The 27,969-nt window shown below is 39.1% G+C and overlaps 1 protein-coding gene across 7 annotated transcripts in view; it reads right to left on the bottom strand.

The window, feature by feature from the left end:
* Positions 1-708: 708 nt before the first annotated feature.
* Positions 709-27,969, bottom strand: part of LAMB4 (laminin subunit beta 4) — a 110,689-nt gene continuing 83,428 nt past the window's right edge. For 2 of the 7 annotated variants that reach the window (XM_044770193.2, XM_070504902.1), the window contains exons 28-35: positions 22,974-23,179; positions 22,196-22,357; positions 19,126-19,270; positions 15,452-15,659; positions 12,511-12,649; positions 9,658-9,831; positions 8,128-8,281; positions 711-2,938 (exon numbers count right to left, since the gene is read on the bottom strand). In XM_044770193.2, coding sequence (XP_044626128.1) covers positions 2,799-2,938; positions 8,128-8,281; positions 9,658-9,831; positions 12,511-12,649; positions 15,452-15,659; positions 19,126-19,270; positions 22,196-22,357; positions 22,974-23,179 — 1,328 coding nt within the window. In that variant the 3' untranslated portion in view covers positions 711-2,798. Of the gene's footprint in view, positions 2,939-8,127; positions 8,282-8,302; positions 9,832-12,510; positions 12,650-15,451; positions 15,660-17,327; positions 19,271-22,195; positions 22,358-22,973; positions 23,180-27,969 lie in introns of those variants that run through there. The other 5 variants (XM_070504911.1, XM_070504908.1, XR_011501964.1 and 2 more) reach the window with 5 other exon arrangements.

The following is a 27,969-nucleotide window of genomic DNA, read 5'->3' as shown; positions in this document are numbered from 1 at the left end:
GACCAGAGCCTTAGAGCTGGATGCACTCCGGGAGTGATGGGACTGTGGGCTGGTTCCCTTGAAGACGAGGCGGATGTACTTTCAGATGGCTGAGTGAATGGACCATTATCTTGGTGGGAACATTTGTTTGTCTTTAGAAGAAAAAAATGGGATAAAAATGTATTTTGATATTAAGAGTCTAAGAGGTGAACTATAATGGAAATTTGTAATTTTTTGATGCCTGGCCTCAAAATCCTTCCTCCTTTGGTAGATTCAAAAGATACATGAAGCCAAAACCCCCTCCCACTACCAAGACCAGAGCGGGCAGGCATCCTCTCCTCTCACTCCCTGGCAGCCAGGGCACATGAAGAGGCTCAGCCAATTGGATGTTTCTACAGGGATGTTGAGTCATGAGAGAGTGACACAAGATGGAGAGACAGTTGGAAGTTAACAGGATGATGGAGAGCGTGAGCAGGCCAGCACCCTAACCTGAGTTTACTGAAGTGTGAGCTTGGATATATCGCCAGATGCTTAGCTGTCCTTGGTTACATTTTCTCCACCCATTTCTTCCATTTTATGTGCTATCAGATATTCTTTCAGTAAATTCCTTTCCTGCTTAATAAACTATAGTTGGTTTTCAGTGTTTGCAGCCAAGAAATCAGAATGGTAAAATATTTAATTGGCTTTTTATTGTTGGTTATTTGGATTCTTTGTAATTTTAACATTAGTGTTGCAATGAATTATTCACAAAGCTTTTCCCCCTGAATTTAAGATTTTCTTAATATACAGGTTCAGCTGGTCTTAAGATAGATCTTGTTACACACTGTCAAATTACTTTGCAATGTGTAAGAGAGACGATTTCACTGAATCTTTGCCTTTACATCTTGAACAACTGATGGAGCAAATAATAGAAGTTAGGATGACTTATTTGACATTACTGAGGAATGAGATTTTCACACATGTACATTTTTAAAAAGATAACCAAAGTTTATTATTCTCAACAACAAAGTTTAGAAAGCAAAACCAGTTTTAATTGCAATGTTTCCAAAGTCCATCAAATACTTCCTAACCTCATCCAACTGCAGCCCCTGGAGCCCCACAGACATGATGGGTTTATCTTGTTCTCGATTCCCCAGATTACTGTGCTTTCCTCATGGCTTGGGAATTTTCTCTTTCTCCAGAACTCCACAGCCTCCCAGTCAGAGGACAGAAACTCTTTCCTCTTTGACCCTGTCCACACTCTCTGGCCTGTTACTTGTATAGTCTCTGGGCACTGAAAAGGTGGAACAATCGACTGCTGCTATTGCAAACAGATAACCATGCTTGTAAAATTAAGCCTATCATTTGTACAGAGTTGAAAGTCAGCATCCTGGTGGAAAAGCTGAAGGGCGTTCCACGCTCTACGATGCAGTAAACAACTTAGATTTCGTGACAGCTATATTTTTCGTCTCTCTGGTTCTTTCTGTGTGCCATTTGTTGGTGGAGGTTTCCAAAAGTCTTAAGTGCTGGATATGTGCAGCATTACAATCATATTTCAAGAGAGATTTCTGGGTGGTTCTTCCCGTGGAAAAGTTTCATTCTGTTCTTCAGGATCTCCAGGGAAACTGCAATTTTCCTTATTAACCTACATTTTAAGAAATTTCATATTTATGTGTAACCCCAAAGCCTCTTTGTTGAATTTTTAAATCCATTTTTAATGAGTCAGTCCTTAAGAGACATGGCTCCAGCTGCTTTTCCTCCTCCATACATCAATGTTGATGTATATTATTTCTTATTTGAAAACGTGGGGCCAAATTCCCTTAAAACCCATCTGATGGATAGCTGTCACCAACAGAAGCAATGTGCTCTATTACATATCATACATGCAACAAAAATTACTGTGAAATCATAGACCACCTTGAAATAAGACAATTTCAAGATGAAATAAGACATCTTGAAATCAACAACAACAACACAACTGCTAGTCTTTTAAAAATAAGTAGCAGATTTTACAGCAAAACAGCCCGCAGACAAATTATGAAAAGTAGTGCCATTTGGGGAAAACAGAATCCTTTGGTTGGGAGCATCAACACACAGGAAAGTGGGTGTAAAAACAAGTTACATTCTGAATTGTATGCATTCCATTCCAAATAGAATAGTTTTACAGATAAAGTGAATCCAAATAAAAATAAAATATAGAACAATCTAGTGCATTCCATCCATACTTATTCCATCCTAGTATGAGATATTTATTTACTTTAGTTTAATTCGTTTAAATTTATATATTTATTTTACTGCGGTAAGAACATTTAATATGAGATCTACCCTCTTAACACAATTTTCAGGACACAGTATAGTACTGTTGGCAGTAGGAACAATGTTGGATAGATCTCTAGAACTTATTCATCTTGCTTAACTGGAACTTTATGCCCATCGATTAGTAACTTCCCATTTCTCCCCTCCCCAGCTGCTCGCAACTTATTTACTGTTTAGGTTTATTTGACTGAAATGAGTATTAGTATATAGAATACTAACTTAGATTTGTACTTGTCATATGTAACTAATTATTTTTAGGTGATGAAAGGAAAGGAAGGCAAGAGGAAAGGTTTCTGAAACCAGAGACAACCTCTTTACTCCCCGTTCTCTTCCAAATGAAGCGGCCTTTCCTTGGCCCAGTTCCACTCCCAGCCACACTGGGCAGATCTACAGCAAGGAGAGACCTCGGGGAAGGAGGCAGAAGAGGCTGACCATTAGTGCTTCCCAAGTCCCGCACAGCTCCCCAGGTCCGCTCATCAGAAGCCAGAAAAGAAGGAAGAGGTGATTTTGCACTCTATCTCTGCCTAACTATAGCAGGTAGCATATTTATTTTCTTGCACAACAATTTCATTTTTAATGGCAATGACTTGATCTTCCAACTGTTTCAGTTGATCAGCTTTTTCTTGTCTACTTAGATTCAAATCTTGGATCTTCTTTTCTAAATCTGAAAGAAGAAAATGAAGTAAATGATATATTTCCGTTGGATAGATTCCTCCTGGATACCCATGTTATACCAAACACAGGGATTTATGTGTCTCTTAAAGGTGTAGTTAGTTTTGTGTTTTGATTCAATAGATAAAACATTTATTTTCACCTGACTTCTCAAGGGTTTCACATAAATCAGAGTAGACAAACTGATATTTTTGTCTAAAATATATTTTATATCTAAAGGCATTTACCAATGTGAGTTTAAATCTAGTCAGAACTCATTAGACATGAAAGACGGATGACAAGCCTTGATTGGATTTGGGGAATTGCTTAAAAGGACTGACATTTTCATTTCTTCATTCTCTCTTGTCGATACTGAAGTCCCTGAACAGTAAAAGCACAGTGATGCCTTTTACTCTTGTCCATCCATCCGTCCATCCATCCATCCATCTATGTATCCATTCATTTATCCATTCTTCATTCAACAAATATCTGAGAATTTTATTAAACCCTAGCAAGGAGCGCATAGAGTAGTGGACAGAAGAGGTACAGAGAGCTACAGTTAACGTGTGATGTAGACTTTAGAAACGAAACCGACCTTAGGTAGAAGTGGAACTTCTAAAAGAAGGAAGGTAAATGTTCTACTTCACTTGGTCAGATCACACCTGGATACTCAGTCGGTTTTTGTCAAACTAGCATGTAGTAAGTCTTTAGAAGAAGGAAACAGATCGCTGAGGAAATTTGAAACTATCCTATGAACAAAAGTTGAATTAGGGCCAGCCTGGTGGTGTAGCGGTTAAGTTTACGCACTGCGCTTTCCCAGCCTGGGGTTCGCTGATTCGAATCTTGGGTGCAGACCTACATACTGCTTATTAAGCCATACTGTGGCAGGTGTCTCACATGTAAAATAGAGGAAGATGGCACAGACGTTAGCTCAGGGCTCGTCTTCCTCAGCAAAAAGAGGAGGTTTGGCGGTGGATGTTAGCTCAGGGCTAATCTTCCTCAAAACAACAAAAAAAAGAAAAGTTAAATTAACTGGTGATGTTTGATATAGAGAAAAAAGATTCAGGGCAGGGGCTGGCCCCATGGCCGAGTGGTTAAGTCTGTGCGCTCCGCTGCAGGTGGCCCAGTGTTTCGTTGGTTCGAATCCTGGGCACGGACATGGCACTGCTCATCAAACCACGCTGAGGTAGCGTCCCACATGCTACAACTAGAAGGACCCACAACGAAGAATATACAACTATGTACTTGGGGGCTTTGGGGAGAAAAAGGAAAAAAAAAAAAAAGATTCAGGGCATGTGCTATAGCTATTTTCAAGTATTTGAGGGCCAGAAAAGCAGAGTAAATGTGTTTTTTTGTCATCCTGAGAAAATAGAATGAAACTAGCAGGTGAAATCTCCACAAAGGAAGATTTTGTCTGAATGTAAAGAACTTTCTAGAGGTCACAGCTGTTCAAAGACTAAAGAGGCTGCTCTGGAAGGTGGTGATCATTCTGTCACCAGAAACTTTCCATTTTAGCTCCTTTGGGATTGAAAAGGGGCTTCAGTATTGGAAGTGTATTTGCACAAAAAGAAAAAAAGACCCCTGTGTTTCTACCACGTAAGTTCACAAGATTGCACTGGCTACTTTTCACTTGCTCCACCAGACCCATTCTCCATCTTGCTCTGTGTCCTGGAAAGCTAGGCTTTATGGATGACATCACCTGGCTCCCTTGACCTCTGGCTTTCATTCACACGTGGCCACTGGACAGTTCCGCGAAGCGATCAGAGGTCGGGAAGAGCAAACAGACTCCCGCCCCGCTGAGCAGCAGGCTTCTGGCAGTTCTTACGTCCCTCAACTCCAGCTCCTGCAAGGTGGCCTCTTCCCTTCCGCACCGGCATTCCCAGAGCTACTCCACAGCATCCCCGCTCTTGCTTCCCCCTGCTCCTGCGGGCCCAGGGAGGCTAACGCCTTCTCACTGCTGCGGGTCACCCAGTACCTCCGCACCCTTAGTCGATTCCCTTAATTCCTATGCATTTTTTGCAGTTCCTCCCATCAAGAAGTCAAGTCTATTTACCTCTCCCTGTAAACCAGGTCTGGCTTTGCAAGTTGTTGTTGGGTTTTTTTCCTCTCTTTTTCTCTGCTTCTCCCCAAAGCCTCCCAGTACATAGTTGTATATTCTAATTGTAGGTCATTCTGGTTGTGCTATGTGGGACGCCACCTCAGTGTGGCTTGATGAGCAGTGCCATGCCTGCACCCAGGATCTGAACCAGCAAAACCCTGAGCCTCCAAAGCGGAGAGCGCGAACTTAATCACTTGGTCACGTGCCAGCCCCTGCAAGTTGTTTTAACCAACAGAAAGCAGAAGAAATGATGTTGCAGGACCTCAAGAGTCTCGCAGCTTCTGTGCTCATTCTCATGGAACCCTGAAACAAGCATGCTGTAAAGCAGCCTGGGGTGAAAGACCCCGTAGAGAGAGGTCCAGCATCTTAGCAAAGCCTGGCCCCTGGCAGACCTGCCAGCCACCTCATCAGCCAAATGCGGCTGCTTGAATAGATAACAGAGACAACTCCGCTGATAAAAACAGGATCCAGAATTACATCCAAGCGTGCTTCCCGTTTCCTGCTGGGACCTTGACTGACACAAAGCTCTACGGAGGGACCCTGGCTGTAGCCTGGGGCCCATTCTCCACTCCCTGCATTTTGACCCAGCATAGGTAAGTAAGGACTCCATTCTGGGATCCCATGGGCATCTCTTCCTAACAGAGGGAACAGAGCACAACCCTTGTGGTTCAGCCCCTTCTCAAGTGGCAGACTTGGGAAGATGGCCAAATCCATGTCTTATTTTCCTGCCTTATTGAGTTGCAAAAACAGTTTTAAGATGGAAAGAGAAAAAGTGGAATGCGTTATTTTAGATTTCTCCTCAGAGAAGTCTAACTTCAACTTCTCTTCCAACCTAATTTCAAGAACTGTGAAAGTTTTAGTCTACAGGGATGAGTAGAAAGAATTTGGACCCTGACAGAAAATATAAGACAGAAAATATTCTTGCCATGTTTTTGCTCCTATAGTAATGATGAGGTCTGGGAATAGCCGAAACTGATTTTCATGATATTGCCCATGGAGGGTAAGGTAAAAAAACATTCTGTCATTTTTAATCTTTCCTAGTATTTCTTTTTTTAAATTATTAGGACAATACCGAAAATTAAAAATATTACTACCCACAAGCTCACTACTTTTTAAAAAGTTTTTAAATGTAAAAAGTGTGTTCCTCTTGGGGCTGGCCACGTGGCCGAGTGGTTAAGTTCGCGCGCTCCGCTGCAGGCGGCCCAGTGTTTCGTCGGTTCGAATCCTGGGCGCGGACATGGCACTGCTCGTCAGACCACGCGGAGGCAGCGTCCCACGTGCCACAACTAGAGGAACCCACAACGAAGAATACACAACTATGTACCGGGGGGCTTTGGGGAGAAAAAGGAAAACATAAAATCTTAAAAAAAAAAAATACTTTAAAAAAAAAAAAAAAAAGTGTGTTCCTCTTCACTCTCCTTCTCCCCAGAGATAACTCATGTTAACAGTTTGGTATGTATTTTTCCTGACTTTGGCCCACACTAACGTTGCATTTTCATTTTTTCATATCATAGTGATGATATAAGTGGCTGTAAAGCCAAAGACCCATTTTATAACACAGAAGCATTTATAAGTGAGGAGTTTTGGTTATTTTAATGCTTTGAGAGTTATTGATATTCCAGATGAATATGATTAATTTTAAAGTTTTGGGAGACAATAAATACAACCATCATTTGGTATTTCTTGATGATTTAGAGGCAGTTAAGGACGTGAGGACTGCCCAGAAAAATCATGAGTATCCATAGTGAAAAAGATTCTGATGAACTTTCTGATTGTACATATTCTATGTTTACTACACTTTGTGTGCCTCGAAATTTCCATTTTTATCAAAATCCTTGTCCAGAATATGATTCCTTCCAGATGGCTACCTACAGATCTATGCTAGATGACCCAGTGCCCTAGACTCTAGATTTTCCCGTCTCCACAAGAGTTACCTGCGTGAGAGGACAGAGGAAGCGGCACAGGTTAGGAGAGGGGTTTCCATCGCAGCAGTATGGATACCTTGGCTGGAATAATTGTGTGTCGTGGGGGGATGCTGTGTGCATTGTAGGATGTTTAGCAACATCCCTGGCCTCCATCTACTAGCTGTTAGTTGTACTCCCTAGTTGTCACAAGCAGAAATGTCCTCAGACATTTTTGTCCCCAGGGGAGGGGATAAAATCACCCTTGGTTGAGAATCACTGGGTTAGGAAAAGGGCATTTCAAGGTGACCAAAGGCAAGCTCGGTCTGTTCTGATTCACGCCGAGTGGATGGCCTTTAGTGCCTCAGAAGTAACACCATGCAAGAGGCCTGGGTATGTGGCGGTCCCCAAAGCACAAACCCAATTCCTGTTTCTCTCTCCTAGTGACCTCATATGTGGTTAAACTGCGTCAACGCTAAATAGAAATTGGTATAAATTATACCAGGAAGGTGGAGAATTATGTCATTATTGTCAAATTGAAGGAGTGGAGAAAAGAATAGGTAGAACTACCATACGATCCAGCAATCCCACTTCTGGGTATATATCTGAAGGAAATGAAATCTGTATCTCAAAGAGATATCTGTACCCCCATGTTCATTGAAGCATTATTCACAATAGACAAGACATGGAAACAAACTGAGGATCTGGGTGTGTCAACAGATGAGTGGATGAAAAATGTGATCTCTCTCTCTCTCCCCATCATCAGAAAACATTTGTAAAGCATGTACACATGCATGATGTTTGTCTGATACTGTTCTCTATCTATCTATCTATCTATCTATCTATCTATCTATCTATCTATTATCTATCTATCTCTGGGGCTTGGGGGTGGGGGAAATGGGAAGATCTTGGTCAAAGGGTACAAACTTTCAGATATAAGATGAATGAGTTTGGGGATCTAATGTATAGCATGGTGCTAAGTATAGTCAATAATATTGTATTGCATATGTGAGTAGGTCTTAAGCATATTCACCACAAAAAGAAAAAAGATAACTATGTGGAAGAGATGGATGTGTTTAACTTCATTGTGGTGATCATGTCACAATGTATACATCTATCAAATCGTCACTTTGTACGCTTTCCATAGGTAAAATTTTATTTGTCAATTATATCTCAACAAAGCTGGAAAAAAAGAATAGATACCTGTTATTCTTCTTATCTTGTCCTCTGCATCTCCAGCCAATTTTTCTGCAGCATCTTTTAGCTGTTTCACTTTCCCTACTGTTTCCTTTGTCAGTCCTGTAGCGCTTGTCTTACGTTGAAGAACAGCATATTGATTTTTTAGCTCAACAAACTCCTGTAACAGAGCACACTCCCGTCATCAGAAAGTATTTATTTATTTATTTCCACAGAAATGCAAATATGCACTTTTTCTGGTATAGCCATATAAGAAAGTATTTATAAAGCATGTACACATGCATGATGTTTGTCTGATACGGTTCATAAAGAGAATAAGAGGAAACCATAATCCAGTCAATATCTGGAGTCACTCTGATATATCCAACAGGACTTTTATTTGCATAGTTTGTTTATTTTCAGGTTGAAAAAAATCTCAGCTTTAGTTAATTAAAAATAAAATTTCTTTGTTATAAAACATCAATCATTATTCCATGTAAAGGCAACTCTTTAAGAGGCACTAATTGTCTTGAACTGTGTTAAGGTGAGGACAGAGCTGATCCAATACCATCCTTGACAAATCTTTGGTTCAGTTGCATCAAACAGCTGCACGTGCAAGATGAAGGACAGAGGGAGTGGCAAAGATTTAGATGCAGCAAGGATCCATCATTTGGTTGGCACAAAGGTAAGAGACAAATGAGGTATAGGAAGAGAGGCAGGAAAGGAAGTAGGAGAGTTAGTATGAAGATCTCCCTTGGAATTAGAATGGAAATCTTTAGGGTCAGCATGTAGTTGACAACCTAGAATGTTCAATAGGTGAATAAAGGCAGACCCAGGAATGGAATACAGAAGTGGGCAGAGGTGGGCAGGGAGTACCTATCTCAACCTCTGATCCATAGGAAATGTTCCCAATGCCCAAGTCAGTGGGAAATTTACTCAGCACATTAGGAAGAAAAAGCAAGAGAATAGACCAATTGTAAAAAACACTCGAACATTTTTCCTTTTGTTTAAGCTACTATATTAATGTGACCAACCAAAGATATCCTGCTAAGAAAAAGTGTTGATAGGTTCTTTCAGCAACCTAAATTAATGGGCCATTTTCCATAACTGTTTAATTAACTCTGATTTTTGTAACTTGATCTATTCTCTTTGGCAGGTGACTTTTGCTTCTTGTTTTCATCATATGTTATGCGACTTAATTAGAGTAAAGGGGAAATACATACAATATAGACTAGTGACATAAATTGTGAAAGTTTGGAAGGTCAGGAAAATTTGACCAGGACACCACTAGCAATCCCAGGGTGAGCAGATGGGGGAGTAAACCCTCCAAGATGATTTGGCCAAAGGACTTCTGTCTTCTCCAAAGACAGCTCTACACTCAGGAAGAGGCTTCATGCCCATTGGGACCCTACATACACCACCGAGCACAGGCCAGCACTACGGGAAATGTTGATAAATGGTACGAAAATCTGAGGATTATCCAGGTTTTGTAGATTTGAAGGATTATCCTTCAAAGAAGCTCTGTTTGTCCGCTCTTGGTAGCAGTCGTGGGTGTACCTCCTCAAGGCCCCCAGCCTGGCGTTGGGCTGACTCCGCCTGAGCTTTCACATGGCTGGCTTGGTCTTGATTCCTTTGTAACTTGGTCCACAGCTGGGAAAGTCCATCCTCTAAGGCTGACTGTTGCTTCGCTAAGTGCAGCTCATTCTTAGTCTCCTTGGCTTGATTTTCAGCCTGTTGTTGGTTCAAAGACCAGAACAAAGAAAGTCTCTTTATGTAACAAGAAACAAACAAGAAAATAAATAATATAACTACCCCTCAAAAAATAAGTTAGGTGTAAAGGGAAAGAAAATCATTCCTTCGCTTTTTCTGTTCCATTCATAAAAAGAAGTTAAAATATTTCAGGCATACAACAGGATCTAAAAGAAAATATGACACATATCCATGTGCCTACCAGCCAGTGTAAGAAAAAAACATTGTCCGTGAGCCAGGGTCCTCATAATGTTCCACTCCGCATCATATCTTCTCTCTCCCCTTAAAGGTACCCACTATCCTGAATCTAATATTTGTCATTCCATGTACTTTGATATGCTTTTTTATGATATCGTGTGCAGTATTTCTAACAATATATTGTTTTCCATTTTTTAACTTTATTCAAATATATCACACTGTATATTTCTGCAACTTGAATTTTTTAATTCAAAATATGCTCGTACAGGTCATCTAGGTTAATTTGCATAGCTCTTGTTTATTCATTTTTACCAATTTAAAGCATTCCATTATTGGAATATACTACAATTTATTTTTCTATTCTCTGGCTGATGCAGGTGACTTCTAATTTTTTTTCCCTAACAAACAATAATGAGCATCTTATACTTGGATCTTGTTTCAATGACTATACTTGTCTTATCTAGAAGTCCTGTTCAAATATTTTTCACATCTGACGAGCCTTTTGTTATCTCATGTCTCTTGTTCTTTGGTCAAACTTTCATACTTTCTTTGATTTCCTTAAACATAATAACTATTCTTATTTTGTATTCTATATCCAATAACGGTAATATCCACAGTATCTCGCATTCTGATTCTGTTGTTTACTGTTTCTGCTGACTCTTGCTTAGGGCAATTTGTTTCTGTATGTGTTTTGCGGGAATTCTTTGAGGCTTGGTTTTAAGCTGCATTCCTTCAGAGGGGATTTCTGCTTGCCTCGGTCAGGCATCTGAGAGCACTACAAACCTAGGACCACTTTAAATGACATTTTAACCTTGGGTTGTTGGTGCTACCCGGGTAGTGCGAATTCTAGCCCCAAACTCACGTGAGAGTCAGCTTGTGGTCAGCAATTCTTAGCAAAGACTCTCCTCCTCCACCCAGAAGCAACTGTCTATACTGGCTTTGGCTCTCTCTGTCTCTCTGTCTCCCTCCGTGTGTGTGTGTGTGTGTGTGTGTGTGTGTGTGTGTGTGTGTGTGTGTGTGTGTGATAGTTTAACATTTCACTGGGGGTTTTGCCTTTTGGGGTCCCAGCTCCATGCAGGGGTCTTATTCCTTCCTTGCGTGGGCTCTGTATTCTGTCTGTAATGCGTGGTGGCCATTAAAACCAGGGGTTGGCAGATGCCCTCTGCCTGCTGTCAGCTTCATGCTTGATTACCTCTCTAGGTTATGCCCTCCTGTCATTTTCGGCCTCTGAGGATCTCCTCCACTTCTTACTAATTCAGCTATGCATTTTTTAAAAATTCAAATATCTTATCTAACATTTTTAGCTTTTTCCTACTAGGAGGGTTTCTTAGGGTACTGGTCCGCTGTATTGTGAGCAATGGAAGTCCCTTCCTGTGCTCTTGGGTGTAGGAGTTTTTCTAGAGCAGGAATCTGCAAACTTTTTCTGTAAAGGGTCAGATAGTAGATATTTTCCACTTGTGGCCCATACAGTCTCTATTACAACTATTTGCCTCCCTGCCATTGCAGCACAAAAGCAGCCATAGACATTATGTGGCTATATTTCTAATCAAACTTTGTGACTTTGGCTGCAGAAAGAGTCGGTGGGCCCATTTGCCAACCCCAGTTCTAGAGAACATGCCTAGAAGGGAAACACCTGGAGGCCGTCTTTATTTTTCTGCTACCCTATACATGCAACCTCTTCATAGCTGACCTCTTTATTTCCTGATGTGCTGCTTCCTGTTCTGTAGCTTTCTGCTTCTCTGCTCGAGATTCGGGTATTTAGATATTCAAAACCCGGCTGAAGAAGGAGACTGAGCCCCTCGCCATCTGCTGGGAAGGGGATGTGCCATAGGATGGAGCCCTGGAGGAAGAGACTCACACACACCCCCTGGGGCTGGGTCCTGTCCTGTCCTCCAACTGCCAGGCTTCCTCCCCCAGATCCATCTCATGGATTAGATCATGGCCTTGCTCACGCCGAACTCTGGATGGAACCTTTTCTTTTGAATAAGATATTCTTTCAGTCTCAGGATACTCTGATGAGATTTTTATGCAAATTTAGTTACAAAAACCTGGCAACAATTAACTTTATTTCTTTGATTTGTGAGCTTTAAAAAAGTCTATTACTTTCCCTGGTATCAGAAAGGATAAACTCTGGCCTCTAATCTACCACTAATTAGCTGTGTGACCTTAGGCAAGTCACTTAACCTCCCTGAGTCTTAGTTTCCTCATTTACAAGCTGGCAGCAGCACCTGCTTCGTCCTCCCCTCCGCCCCCCCCAGGCTTGGTCAACAATGAAATGAAACGATGCTGGGAGAGCTCTGTAGAACATTAATTAAATGCATAATATTACCATAATCTTATTTTATCCTCGCAATAATCTCATCAGACAGGTAAGGCAAGCGTGATATTGGCATCCATAAAAACTGTACTGCTTCCACACTCAAAATCTATTTCAGGTTAGTTTCAAAGAAGACAGAGAAATACCTGCAGCACATTCTTTTTTAATTTTGTTATCTCGGCCGTCAGCTGTGTGATGGTGGAATTTGCCCGTCCTTGAGTGATTCGAACTTGTTGCAACGTATGCGACATTTTGTCGAGATTTAACAGAACATGGGCTGCTTTTCTGCGGTAAGATATTAACATATCAGATTAGATAAATATACAATTATTCATTTATTTCACCTTGAGAGTTCGCTCGATTCAGCCAAAAACTTTCCTGAATTATTTATAATGTAAATTTAAATTACTCTTAAGCCAGGCAAAGTGCTGAAGTCTTCATTTTGAGAAATAGGTATATTTAAATGCCAATAAAAACACAGATAAATGCATATCCAGTAGATGCAGATTTTGCCAGATATGGAAATCAAGGATACAGTCTTGTTTCTTCTTAATTTGTCATAAGCAGAGAGGTTTGGTGGAAATAACCGCCAAGCTTTGAACAAAACAACTATCCTCGGCCCGTTCCAGTTCCCTAATTTCTCACACTTAAGCAAGACTCTCTAAATCCTTATCAGAGTGGGGGTGGGAGAGTCAAGAGGCTCCACTGAGGGCAAAGGGAACTAAAAGGCCCTGTGAGTTCAGGTCGTGTTTATTCAGGTTTATTTAAGCTTCGCTGACATTCCAGCCGCCCAGGGGCCCAGTCAGAGGTTAAAATCACAAGCATTCCAAGTGATAGTCTATTTTACAGAAATGAGCTCACCTCAAGTCAACATTCGCCAGAGGCTTAGAACTGTGGGCTCCAAACCACCTTCGGGAGAATGTACCAAGTGCGGGAAATGTCAGGCAGACCTCCGCAGAGGCATAATTTCAAACGCTTGTGCCCAGAGCAAAAATAGCTAAATTGCAAAACAGAGTCCCTTCCCCATCCAACCCATCCTCTCCTCCCAGTGGTAACCTCTCTCTCTTTTTTCAAAAAGACTATTTTTTCAGAGCAGTTATAGCATCACAGCAAAATTGAGAGGAAGGTAGAGAGAGTTCCCATATACCTCCTGCCCCTATACATGCATACTCTCCCCCACTATCAACAACCCCCACCAGAAGGTACAATTGTTAAATTGATGAACCTACATCGACACACCATAATTGCCCAAAGTCCGGAGTTTACATTAGGGTTCACTCTTGGTGTTGTACCTTCTACGGGTTCAGACAAATGTATAATGACATGCATCCATCATTAGAGTATCTGATACAGTATTTTCACTGTCCTAAAATTTCTCTTTGCCTCACCTATTCGTCCCTCCCTTAACCCCTGGCAACCACTGATCTTTTTACTGTCTCCATAGTTTTGCCTTTTCCAGAAGGTCCTCTGGTTGGAATCATTCAGTATGTAGTTCTCTGTGTCTGTGCGTCTTTCCCTCCAGTTACAGCGGGGATTCTGGAGTCTTCCCTTCTCCTAACACCCCCCCCCATATCTTTTTACTGTATTCTTTATTTTTCCTTTAGATTTTCAATGTACATTATAGTAAATTTAGAAAGTACTAAAAGAAAAAAAGGAGAAAATACCAGGAAGGGAAAAATTTATCAGTAATATTACCACCCTTTGAGATATTGGCATATTCCAGCATTTTTGTCCTAAGAAATTTTTTCTTTCCATGATTGAGATCCTTTCCATGTATAATCTGATAATCTGTTACCTTCTTTTTAAAAGCATTAATATTACACTGTAAGAATCTCTGCATGTTATTAAAAATCCTTCATTGGGCCAGCCCTGGTTAAGTTCAGTGCACTCCGCTTCAGCAACCTGGGTTGGGTTCCCAGGCATGGACCTATACCACTTGTCTGTCAGTGGCCATGCTGTGGTGGTGGCTCACATGCAAAAAGAGGAAGATTGGCAGCAGATGTGAGCTCAGGGCAAATCTTCCCCAAAAGAAAAAAAAAAACCTTCATCAATATCACTTCTACTGCAGTCACTTAATCTTCCTAGCTTTAAATATTAAAACTGGAATGAGCAGGACTTTCAGTTGAGTCTGGTACACTTCATTCATATAAGTGGATGATGGAGACAGTGAGGGCAATTCAGGTCTGAATTCTGCGAGGCATCCCAAAATGGTGGTGGATGTTGATGATGTTACCATCATCCAACCGACCCTATGACCTTGCCCCCCAGCAGCCCATGCTCGTAAAAACATCAAGATGGCTTTTCCTCTTTGCTTGGCTAAGTCAACAAGGGCAAAAGGAAGCAAGAGTTAGTGCACTCTGTGTACCGTATGTATCATTTACTCCTGTATTCTTTCTTTTTTTTTTTAAGATTTTATTTTTTTTCCTTTTTCTCCCCAAACCCCCCGGTACATAGTTGTATATTCTTAGTTGTGGGTCCTTCTAGTTGTGGCATGGGGGATGCCGCCTCAGCATGGCTTGATGAGCAGTGCCATGTCCGCAGCCAGGATTCGAACCGATGAAACACTGGGCTGCCTGCAGTGGAGCGAGAGAACTTAACCACTCGGCCACGGGGCTGGCCCCTACTCCTGTATTATTTCTGCGGCACTAGTGCGTTTCTTCTATCTCTCACCACCACATCTTTTTAGCATAGTCTTTTTTTTAAATATTGATTTCCAAAATACTGCTTCCTATAGTAAATTTAGAAAGCACTGAAAATAGGTAAACAAGAAGGGAAGAATGCACAGATATTCCCACCACCTGTTACGATATTGGCGTCTAATTAGTACATGGCGTTTATTGGTATAAAAAGGTAACAGATCACTGGGAAGGAATTCAGGAAAACAGGAAACAAGCATCTCTGAATGCTGCCTCCCAATTTCCCAGCTTCCTGCGGCAGCTCCACACACAGCTTAGCCCTCAATTTGGACAACGAACTATTGGAGGATAATTTCATTTGAACGTTAGAGCTTCTCAGGCAAACATATTTCAGTGACCTTTTAGCAGATGGCCTGTTAGAGCGAGATGAGAACATGAATACTGTACTTACTTGGCTCCTTTTGCCTTCACCAAAACCTTTCGGGCTCCCTCTGCTGCTTTATTTAGCCTGTTCTCGTCTGCCCTGTAGTCCTCACAGAGTTGTGTAAGTTTCTGTATTTTGTCAAGTTCATGGGTTAGATTTTGTGATGTTACTGGTAGGCGGATGTCGAGTACACGATTTGCAACCTTCTCTATGTCCTCTGGAGGCACGTTTTCCTCTTAAAAAAGAAGGTGGGTCTTAGGTAATTGTGTCTCCTTGTCAAACACTCTATCTTGTAAATATAACCACAGTGAGTTCTAAGCCAAATGCACTTGCATTGGACTATGAGTCCCCAGAATACAGGGGTTAGAGTGTATACGTCCCATAGAGAATTCTTCATCCTCCATTTTCCCTTCTCTCTGAAAGAAACACTGCTCATGTCATGCTGAATATATGCAGTATAAATGCTTGTTGGAAAAATAAAATCTACAGTCTTGGGGGGCTGGCCCGGTGGTGTAGTGGTTAAGTTCACATGTTCTGCTTCAGCACCCAGGGTTCGTGGGTTTGGATCCTGGGTGCAGACCTACATACTGCTCATCAAGCCATGCTGTGGCAGCGTCCCACATAAAGTAGAAGACTGGCACAGATGTTAGCTCAGTGACGATCTTCCTCAAGCAAAAAGAGGAAGGTTGGCAACAGATGTTAGCTCAGGGCTAATCTTCCTCACCAAAAAAAACCCACCTCCAGTCGTGGGATATTGTGTATGTTCTACAAAATGTCCTTGCAAGACTTTGTTTACTTAAGTACAGATTCAAAAGCAATTAAAATGTTTAGATGCCTGTCATTAAGATTTAAACACAACAAATGTGACAACGGGGAAGCACTGGGTTTGGACTCTGCAAAACTCGACTCTAAGCCTCCATGACATTAAAGAAACTCACAATGTTCGCTCATCTGTGTAATTGGGTAACTATACCCGATGCTCCTTCTTGGAGGCCTGTCCTGAGAAGGGAATGCAACAATCCAGAGTAAAGGGCCATGTGACTAACACATCATAAGGAAACTTTTAAATACATCTCTGCCCTGCTTTTCAGAAAAATACAATTGGCCCCCTTTGAGAACTAAAGTGGAAGATGGCTTGGCAGCGTTTGGGGTGATAACTCTTTGTCACTCTCCGGCTCCTTATTGAGGCACAGATGCTAAGTCCCATGGGGGAAGTTAGAGGTTAATGAGACACAGATCTGATCCTCAAGGGGTTTACCCCTCACCTGGGGAAATCTAAGTCATTCTATAGAATGCTGATCACATAAGAACAGGAGGGATAACTTTAAGACAAAATGACGTGGGGTCTGGAGGGAGGAGAAAATATTTCAGGAAGCACTTCAAAAAGGCATTTCAACTGGGCTTCAGAGGAGAGCAGAGATTAAACTTGCGGAGACGCGGGGTGAAGTGAGGGGTCAAGGTATTCGAAGCCGAGGGAACCGCTCAAAGGGAAAGCTCAGGGTGGAACAAGAAACGGTGCCCGCGTCACTCTTGGCGGGAGAGTGGGGTGTCTAAATGGGAAGAGCAGAAGTTCAGAAAGGCTGGGAGCAGATCACACAAGCCCCTAAACGTGAGGATGAGGAAACTGGACTTTGTTAGGAGGCAGTGGGAGCCATCGATGGTTTTTAGCATTTGCGTGACATGACATGAATAAATATCCTTTTTGCAATCATTTTTGCTTTAGCTATTTTGTTTAATAAAAATAAAAGGAATATTTTACTTCCTGTAATGTTTTTGAAAAAAACTGACAAGAATTGTTTTGTGAATAAACTAAAACCATATCTTAAACAGAATCAGGGGGTTGGCTCTTTAAAGAAATAGTAACTCTTTTTATATACAAAAAAAGTTCTAATAAAAAGTGAATTTAGTTTAACTACATACTCAGTCATCAAGCATTCATTGGCATTTATTATGAGATTATAAATGCAACTTTTTTATATGGGACTTTCAGGGGAAGTGACACATAACTTGGTTAATAAGGAATTCAGACCACAAGGAAAATATCAAGATGGTCAAAGAAAAGATGAATGGTGTGGCCACCATACAATGTAATGATAATTTTACTTGTACTTTATAGCAAAGAGAAGAGAGGAAGAAATGGGTGGGTGAAGGGCACTGCTTCCTGCAGACCAAGGGTCTTGGGACCCTGACCAGAGAAGTTTCTTTTATGGAACAGGATTGTTCTCTACACCGAGTCTAATTTTTGTTGTAATAATCGGGACACAGTTGTTTTTTTTTTTTTTTTCCAATTCCTTGAATTGAAATAATAAATAAAAATAAATTTCTAATAAAAAGTGAAATTTTTATTAGAAATGTATTCAATAGCAATGAGAAATAGGACTAATAAGGAACAGACTCCATGACCCAGTAAACTAGGTGGAAAGCAGGCAGAACCTGCTGTCTGAACCACGGCTGGGACTCATGGACCGCATTCTACCATTTTCACACAATGGGTCCAGCAGCTTTGATTTTGTTTCTGTTTTGGTGCCTGAATTGCCTTCTATCTGCAGAAATAGCTAACGTGTTCCTCAACCCAGCCAGTTCCAGGATCCACGTCAGGTGAATACCAATCCATCTAGTTAACATTGAAAATTTGCTTTTGAACAAACAAACAAACAAAATGTGCAGTAGACTGATTCCACCCCCATTCATTTTCACTGACTATTTTGGTCATTTTTATTGATGATTTTTACTGCCTCATTTTTTTGTTATCTTAAAAATCAGGACTAGAAGCTTGCTCATACAATTTCTAGAAACATTGAGATGGAAAAAATACTTGACCATAGGGGTCTCTTATAAATATTAAACAGATTAATGAAGTGATTGCAAAGATTGCAATAGATATCCCAACTGTCAAGCAATTCCTGTGGAGAGAGTTAAATTATCGAATTTGGAAGATGGCTATGAAAAGGAAGCCTCTTAAGATTAATTCCATACAGGTTTGTACCCAAACTGCAGTGTGCACAGAAAGTGAGGTTTCAGGTCAATTTCTAGCTGTACTATTTTATTTTTATCTTTAACTAATAATTCTCTGGAGTTTAAAACAAACCTCTCCCAACTCAAGGCACAATCAAGGCTTGTAAGTTCCTAATTCTAACAGCAATTCACAATAATAATAAATCAAGCAGTTCCCCTTGGTGAGTCACGGAGAGCCCATAGGAGACTTGGAAACTAGTCAATAATACTCAGTAACCAATATTTTGGATGCCACTGTACTCCAGTATTTGATAGACTAACCCCAAATTAGCGTCCTTTGATCTCATATACTCTGTCAGCAGAGAAAATTATGGAATCCTAACATTATGGAATTTGATACAGCCCATCATGCTGGAAGTTTTCTTTAAAAAAAAAATAGACTAACTTTAAACACCAAGTTTATTTGTTGGGAATTTTAACTAAATTCTAGAATTTATTACTAAATAAATCTTATATAGAGAGCCATCATTTTTTTGGTACAGAGTTAATATTTCGGGATTATTTTCATTAAGAAATTTTAAATGAAAGGGTACATCAGGATTCTGATTTAGGCATGTGATTTGCAATTAATGTAATTTGGAATTCCTTGTGATGTTTGAGTATCTATTGAGTCATTTATTTGAGTATCTATTTTTTTAAAAAAGAAGAAGAAACAAAAACTAGTCCTAATATTTTTTAAAAATTACCTAACAAAAACTTTTTCAGTTTTTTGATTAAAAGATTCAGTTTTTCTTCTTCAGATTCACTTTGGTTTTTCATATTCCTCAGTTTCTCACTTAGCTGTAAGGCATTGTTCTTGGAGACTTCTGCCAGTTTACTTATATTTTTGATCTGGAATAAGAAAAAACGACAATGAGTAAAAACACACAATTAGGCATGTTTTGTGATGTTTAATTACTTAGCTGGACCAAATAAAACTCTCAGTAAAAATGAAATAGAAGTCTAGATAATTAAACACCATATTCATTTTAAAGAGCTCTTTTAAAAGGTGATATTGTTTTCATTACATTTTCTTAATAACGTGAATTTATCTTTAAAACATTATTAGTGATCAAAATTATTGTTCGAAAACAATATTGATCTAGTACTAATGACCTGTCCTGATACAAATCTAAAACACAAATTTTGTTTTAATGAGACTTTAGCACCCTATAGTATCAACATATTTCATAGAAATTACTTGGGACTACTTACTTACTGTGGGCATTATGTTTAATAAGTTGAGAGCATTTTCTTTTATATAAGTTAAAAGAGTTAATGTTCCAAACATTCTTCAAATTCTAATAATGTACTTTATTTGAAAGCTAAAAAGAAAGCATTCTTCCTATTGATAAATGAGCTTGAACTCAGAGCAGGCTACAAAGATAAATTCCAAACATGCTATACACCTGGTGGGGGAATGAACAGACTAAAAGGCTTGCAGCCTAGAAGTGCAAATTCTCAACTGTGTGATTTGAGAAAGGTTATGGACTTTTTCTTGGAATTCCAACAAATTAGAGAAAGAGAAAAAACAGAAAGCAAGAGGACAATATCACCAACAAGCTGAGCTGTATTGAATAAATTAATTGTGACAGAAGTAGGGCTAATTAGGATCAAACATAATTAGGGAAAAAAAACCCTCCCTTTATTTCCACACAAAAAGAGCCTGCTTAATCTGAGTCATACAGATTTTGTGGAAAAGGATTTAACCGTAGACATTGGCAAATGATGAAACAAAAAAGAAGCATTTACATGATTAAAAATATGTATCATAATTTTTTGGAATTATTCCTTAATTCTCTAGAACTTTTTAAACTTTAAAATGGATAGCAGTTGCTGAGAGAGCAGATTCTAAAAGTTCTCATCACACACAAAGAATGTATCTATGTGTGGTGGTGGATGTTAACTAAACTTACTGTGCTGATCATTTTGCAATATGTACATATATCAAATCATTATGTTGTACACCTAAAACTAATACAATGTTATATGTCAATTATATCTCAACAAAAAATATAAAATGGATAGCAGGAAGGAAGAACGCACAGCTGTAAAATGAGAATTCCAGAAATAAATACTCAGGACAGGAAAGCACCAAATTATACAGAGGAAATCTCAGTGTAGATTAGTCGATGCCATATTCAGAAAGAAAGAGATTGCTAAATTATGTCACTCTGAAAACATCTTTCTGCAATCCATCCTGTCACAACTGACTTCTGGGAATTCTCTCACAATCTCTTCTGGCGCCCTTCCCCCTCTATCGAGAGGAAAATAGCACACCATTCCATCAGCATGCCAACCCCCGCCCCCACGCTTTTCCAGTTCTCCAGTTATGTGCTGATGAAGCCAGATTCTGCTAATATGTACTTCAGGGGTTATCTTTTAAAAGTCATAGCTACACACAGGGTTTATTTAAATGGTGTGAGATTTGTTGTGTTCACTGCCGTTTTCCCAACGTCTAGATAAACGCCTGGCACGGAGTAGGGACTCAATGAATATTTGTTAAAGTGATGAAGAATCACATAGAAGTGAAAAACTACGTAGCAATACAGAATTATGACTATGTCAAGAGAACTTTTCAACATTTAGTGTGTGTAGGGATGTTTTCCTGCTTGGCTTATCAGAGACTTGCTCCAGAACTCGGATTCCAGAGCATGTAGAGTAAGGATGTAGGCGCAGCTGGGGTTCAGGCCCACAGAGGTGAGGCTCACGGAGCAAGCTGTCGGTCCGTGTGCACGTGTGTGTTTTCACGTTTGTGTGTGTGCGTGTGCATGTCACGTATCTTAGCTGTGGTTCTCACCCCATCCCCAAGCTTGGCCCTCTCTCCTGCTCTCGATTCTGAGAACCAGACGTCTTCATATGCATTTCTTTTTTGTTCAGGAGTCGGTTTCCGTTGCTTGCAAACGAGAATGCTAACTGATAGAATATTTAACTTATATTGGTAAAAAAAAAAAAAAAGTCAGCTCTTTAAGAACTTTTTCTTCTTCATTAAAGGCTCTATGTATATTCTCAAAACATCATCATCTTGTTTTCAAGGTGAATACAGTGTATTCACAGAATACCTAAAATTATATTCATCCTTTCAAGATGAATACAGTGTATTCACAAAAAAAGCTAAAGAAAACTAGGTAATTGAAAATTAAACTCACTTATCAATATGACTAGAAAAGTAAAGGAAGTCATTTAAAATTGTTAGAGATTCAATTATCAGTTAATAAAATATTAAAACAACCTTATCATGTCCATCAGCATAGGAAGGAGTTCAAGGCATAGGGTATATTCCTATTAAAATATTTTCTAACATTGAAGTTTGTGCATTTAGAATTTCAAATACACCTTTAAATTTATGACAAATTATTCTTTACTTTGAGAGATCTATAATTTTCAAAACTTCAAGGCTAGGAGTCTTCAGATTTCTATGTAATATTCGCTGTAAAAGAAACGTCCTTACAAGTCAATGTCCTAGAAACGTATACTTTGAGTTCTTTCTCTTCTCTCTATACCTCCATACAAACACACACACACACACACACACGTGTGTATATATATTATATGTAATACATACAATAGAAAATGTGTCAATATTCACATCTACTTCTAAATCTACATTTATATCCATATCTATATTTATCCTATATTTCCAGGCATAAGAACCCCGAATATCTAGATTCTATCCTTTCACTTTAGCAGCTAAATGGCAGTTTTTAAAATTTCAAACAGTTTGCCTTTTTTTTATTGCTACGGCCTTACAAATAAAGAAGAGAAGACCTTGTTTACCTGATTCTTCAACCCTTGAAACTGATTGCTCAAATTATGAGTCGTGGACTCTGCTTCCTGAGCTTTCTGGAGAGCGTCCCTGGAGAAGGTCAGGGAGCCGTGACAGCGGGGGTCACCACAAGCTGAGACCACACACGGTGCACCCCCTCGTCCTCCACACACCTTACAGGAGAAATGACTTATGTTAAAAAGTAACTTGTTGGCAGAGTTTTTCTAATGCCGTGCAGGCTCAGGGAGGCGAGGTATCACTCTATTCATAGGAGTTTTTCCAATAGCTGTTCATGCTGAGTACATGGATGTGACCCATTTAAATGTTTCCTAGCTAATGGAATAAATAGCACAATTATTTGTTATAAACATTTGTGGCAATCAATGTCATCTTTACACTTAGGGTTTTCAGGGAAAATAGTCAGATGTCTAGCATTTCCATGTTAATTTTAGTTTTTAAAAAATAAAAATTACCATTTACTTATAATAAGGCAGCAGGAGTAAACATCCATAATCTGTTCCATTTTGGAAACAGTAAATAATATAAAATAGTAAAGTCTTTACTCTTTGACTTTTCTCAAACTTTGACTTAAGAAAGAAGAAATAAAATATAAATTCATATATTTGTATTATTCATATATAACAGAATTTATATAGTACATACATTTATATATTTATAAAATATAAATAAAAAAAGAAATCAAATATAAGACAGGGAAATACAGTTGAAGAGGTCTGTATACCAAGTAGAAACCACAAACACTTTCACTACACCATAGTGAATATTTACCTTTTCATTCAATATTTGGATATCTGGTATCTTAATCTGCTTTAATTTTTCCCGTGACAAGTTTCCTTTTGAGGTTAGTGTATCTAAGTTGGTAAGTAAGTCATTCCTGGTTTTTTCAGAGTTATTTATGATGAGAGTAGTTTCATTAGTTTCCTTTTCAGCATATGATGAACTCTGATAATATTTCTTGATGCTCTCTAAGGAATCTACATGAACACAAATTAAGGTAAGATAAATTCTCTGAAGACAAATGAAATTATGCATTGGCTATCAAGATAATCATTCCACAGTTTGGCTACTGTCTTGGTCTCAATGATCAATTTAAAAATTCAAAATCCTCTTCCTTGAATTTGCACTTAATGGGGGAAGATTGGACGTCATGCCATAGATATATATATCACAGATAAGGAGCATTGAGATTGAAGGCTGCAGACGTGGGTTTGACCGCTGGCTTCCCTCTTTACTGCCTGGGTATGTCCTTGAGCAAATCAATTAATCTCTCAGATTGTGTTTCGTTATCTGTAAATTGGTGATAATAATTTGTGAGGATTAAGTGAGATAATAGAAAAATACTCTGAAAAGTGTTCCACAAATGTAAGGTATTAATTATGACTACCTACGTGAACCCTGATATGATAGGCCAGCTAAGTTTACCTAACTATACAGAGCAGGACTTGACAAACTTATTCTAGAATCGGCCAGAGAAGTAATGTTTTAGGCCTGCCGGCCATCATATTTCTGTCATAACTCCTCAACTCTGCCATTGTGGAGTGAAGCAGCCACAGACGAGACGTAGGTGAGTAACTAGGTGAGGTTGTCTTCTAATGAAACTTTATTTACAGAAACGAGCTGTGGGTAGGATTTGCTGGTAGACTGTAGTTCGCTGACTTCCAATGTTGAGGCTGATGACAACAGCTCACATTTGTTGAGCACCTCCTGTATGCCTCTATTTCCCATCAATTCTCTTCCTTAATCTTCACCAAACACTGTGAGGTGTGCATTAGTGTGAGTGCCCTCATTTCATAAGTGAGAAACGAGGCTCTGATGAGGTAAGATATTTGCCTGAGGTCTCACGGATAGTAAGAGATGAAGCCAGGATTTGAAGCTACTTAGTTGGACTCTCGAGCCTGTGTTCTTAAGTATTTCTCTATATTTTCCATATTTTTATTAAAATGCAAACTCATAAAATAATACGGTATGGTTTAATGTAAATGATAGTATATTAGGACTTTAAACGATAACTCCATATTTTAGGAACCAGAAGCCCAGGTTCCTGATCCAGGCCTGAGACAACCACATCTTATCTTTAAAATTTCCTGGTTCTTACACCAACATACTCTTAATACAGCATAATTTTCATTTATCACGAAACAACAACAAAAAAACTATGTTCCTATCTCTTGGAATGATTTTCTGCCTTTATTTATCTGACAAATCTATCTTCATTCCGTGAAGCCCAATTCAATTGTCACCTTCTCCCAAAAGCCTTTCCTAATAAACCCAGGAAGGATTCCATTCTTGCTACTCTGTTCCCAAAGCAGCTTGAAGATGCTCTAACATAGTCCTTTCATTGTTTGGGGTTGTTTATGGAACGGTCTTCCCCACTGGACTGGAATGACTTGCAATATTCCTTTCCCCATCTTGACTGCCCAACACAGGGTGAGGCATCAAGAAGACGCTCAGTAGCTGCTATTGGACTGCAAGTTTGAAAGGATTAGCATGGGGACAGTTTCTCTTTCTTCTACCTTGCTTGGGTGACCTCTGATAGATTTTCAGTACTTTCCTTGGGCATCTTCTTCCAGATTACAAACCAGAGCAAATTCCTTACTCTTTTCATTGCATTTATTGATCATCATCAATGGTTATTTCACTAAATTTGGGCCTTCCTTCAGGGTAATAATTGTCATCTATTTTTTCTCTTTAGGTCAAGATCAGATGAAAAACAGGAGCGAACACATGGATAAGGAAAAAACAGATAACGTTTTTGCCTTGAGATGGGTTTCATGTATATTTTCCCTTTACCTGTCGATTAGATTGGTTGGGTGTGAATAAGTTCAGTGCTGCCTCTCCTGGTAGTAGCAGGTTGTTCATTTCCAAGTATAACAGGGATCTTATCAGAGATCAGAGGATGAGCTAAGCAAAGTTTTGCTTTACAGTTCCATTTCTCCTCTAAGTTGATCTTGGCTTTGGCATGGCTCCCATTCATTAAAAAAAAATTTTTTTTTATTGAGGCAACATTGGTTTATAACATTATATAAATTTCAGGTGTACACCATTATATTTTGACTTCTGTGTAGACTACATTGTGTTCACCACCAAAAGTCTAGTTTCCATCCATCACGGTATATATGTGCCCCTTTACCCCTTTTGCCCTCCCCCCACCCCCTTCCCCTCTGGTAACCACCAATCTGTTCTCCATCTCTATGTGGTTGTTTGCTTATTTTATCTTCCACATATCAGTGAAATCACTTGGTATTTGACTTTCTCTGTCTGACTTATTTTGCTTAGTGTAATACCCTCAAGGTCCATCCATGTTGTCAAAAATGGCAAGATTTCATCTTCTTTATGGCTGAGTAGTATTCCATTGTGTGTGTCTATATGTATATACCACCTCTTCTTTATCCATTCATCCATTGATGGGCACTTGGGTTGCTTCCAAGTCTTGGCTATTGTGAATAATGCTGCAATGAACATAGGGGTGCATATATCTTTTCCAGTTAGTATTTTCGTGTTCTTGGGATAATCACCCAGAAGTGGAATAGTTGGATCATAGGGTAGTTCTGTTCGCAATTTTTTGAGGAATCTACATACCATTTTCCATAGTGGCTGCACCATTTACATTTCCCACCAGCAGTAGCCAAGCGTTCTCTTTTCTCCACATCCTCTCCAACACTTATTTCTTGTCTTTTTAATAATAACCATTCTGATGGGCGTGAGGTGATATTTCAGTGTGGTTTTGATTTGCATTTCCCTAATAATTAGTGATGTTGAACATCTTTTCACGTGCCTGTTGGCCATCTGTAAATCTTCTTTGGAAAAATGTCTGTTCAGATCCTCTCCCCATTTTTAAATTGGGTTGTTTGTCTTTTTGTTGTTGAGTTGTATGAGTTCTTTATATATTTTTAATATTAGCCCCTTATCAGATATGATTTGCAAATATCTTCTTCCAATTGGTAGCTTGTCTTTTTGTTTGCTGATGATTTCCTTTGCTGTGCAGAAGCTTTCTAGTTTGATGTAGTCCCATTTGTTTATTTTTTCTTTTGTTTCCCTTGCCTGAGGAGACATATTCAGAAAGATGCTGCTAAGACCAACGTCAAAGAGCGTACTGCCTATGTTTTCTTCTAGAAGTTTTATGGTGCCAGGTCTTACATTCAAGTCTTTAATCCATTTTGAGTTAATTTTTGTGTGTGGTGTAAGATGGTGGTCTGCTTTCATTCTTTTGCATGTGGCTGTTCAGTTTTCCCAACACCATTTATTGAAGAGACTTTCCTTTCTCCACTGTATGTTCTTGGCTCCTTTATCAAAAATTAGCTATTCATAGATATGTGGGTTAATTTCTGGGCTCTCAATTCTGTTCCATTGATCCGTGTGTCTATTTTTGTGCCAGTACTATGCTGTTTTGATTACTATAGCTTTGTAGTATATTTTGAAATCAGGGAGTGTGATGCCTCCAGCTTTGTTATTTTTTCTCAGGATTGCTTTAGCTAATCAGGGTCTTTTGTTGTTCCATATAAATTTTAGGATTCCTTGTTCTATTTCCATGAAAAATGTCATTGTGCCTTTGATAGGGATTGCATTGAATCTGTAGATTGCTTTAGGTAATACGGACCTTGTAATTATGCTAATTCTTCCAATTCATGAGCATGGAATATCATTCCATTTCTTTGTGTCTTCTTTGATTTCATTCAATAATGTTTTATAGTTTTCAGTGTATAAGTCTTTCACCTCCTTGGTTAAATTTATGCCTAGATGTTTTATTCTTTTTGTTGCAATTATAAATGAGATTGTATCCTTGATTTTTCTTTCTGCTATTTCATTGTTAGTGTGTAGAAATGCAACTAATTTTTGTATGTTGATTTTGTACCCTGCAACTTTACTGTATTTGTTTATTATTCTAATTGTGTTTTTGGTGGATTCTTTAGGGTTTACATACATAAAATCATGTCATCTGCAAGTGACAGTTTTACTTCTTCCTTTCCAATTTGGATCCCTTTTATTTCTTTTCTTGCCTAATTGCTCTGGCTACGACTTCCAATACTGTGTTGAATAAGGCTTGTAAAAGTGGGCATCCTTGTCTTCTTCCTGTTCTTAGAGTGATAGCTTTCAGTTTTTCACCATTGAGTACGATGTCAGCTGTGGGTTTGTCATATATGGCCTTTATTCTGTTGAGGTGCTTTCCTTCTATACACATTTTATTCAGTTTTTATCATAAGTGGATGCTGAATCTTGTTGAATGTTTTTTCTGCATCTATTGAGATGATCATGTGATTTTTATTCTTCATTTTGTTAATGTGCTGTATCACATTGATTGATTTGCAGATGTTAAATCATCCTTGCATTCCTGGTATAAATCCCACTTGATCATGGTGTATTATCCTTTTAATGTATTGTTGTATTTGATTTACTAGTATTTTGTTGAAGAATTTTGCATCTATGTCCATCAGCAATATTGGCCTGTAATTTTCTTTTTTTGTGTTGTCTTTGGTTTTTGTATCAGGGTAATGTTGGCCTCATAAAATGAGTTAGGAAGCATCCCCTCCTCTTCAATTTTTTGGAAGAGTTTGAGAAGGATAGGTATTAGATCTTCTTTGAATGTTTAGTAGAATTCACCAGGGAATCCATTTGGTCCTGGACTTTTATTTCTGGAGAGGTTTTTGATTACTCTTTCAATATCCTTACTAGTCATTGGTCTATTTGGATTCTCTATTTCTTCTTGATTCACGTTTTATATTTTTGATATCATACTTAACCTCTTTTTTGGTGTATGTATCCCTTA

Source organism: Equus asinus, chromosome 1 (assembly GCF_041296235.1).
Source record: "Equus asinus isolate D_3611 breed Donkey chromosome 1, EquAss-T2T_v2, whole genome shotgun sequence".
NCBI classification, from domain to species: Eukaryota; Metazoa; Chordata; class Mammalia; order Perissodactyla; family Equidae; genus Equus; species Equus asinus.
This window is presented reverse-complemented; position numbering and strand designations above follow the sequence as displayed.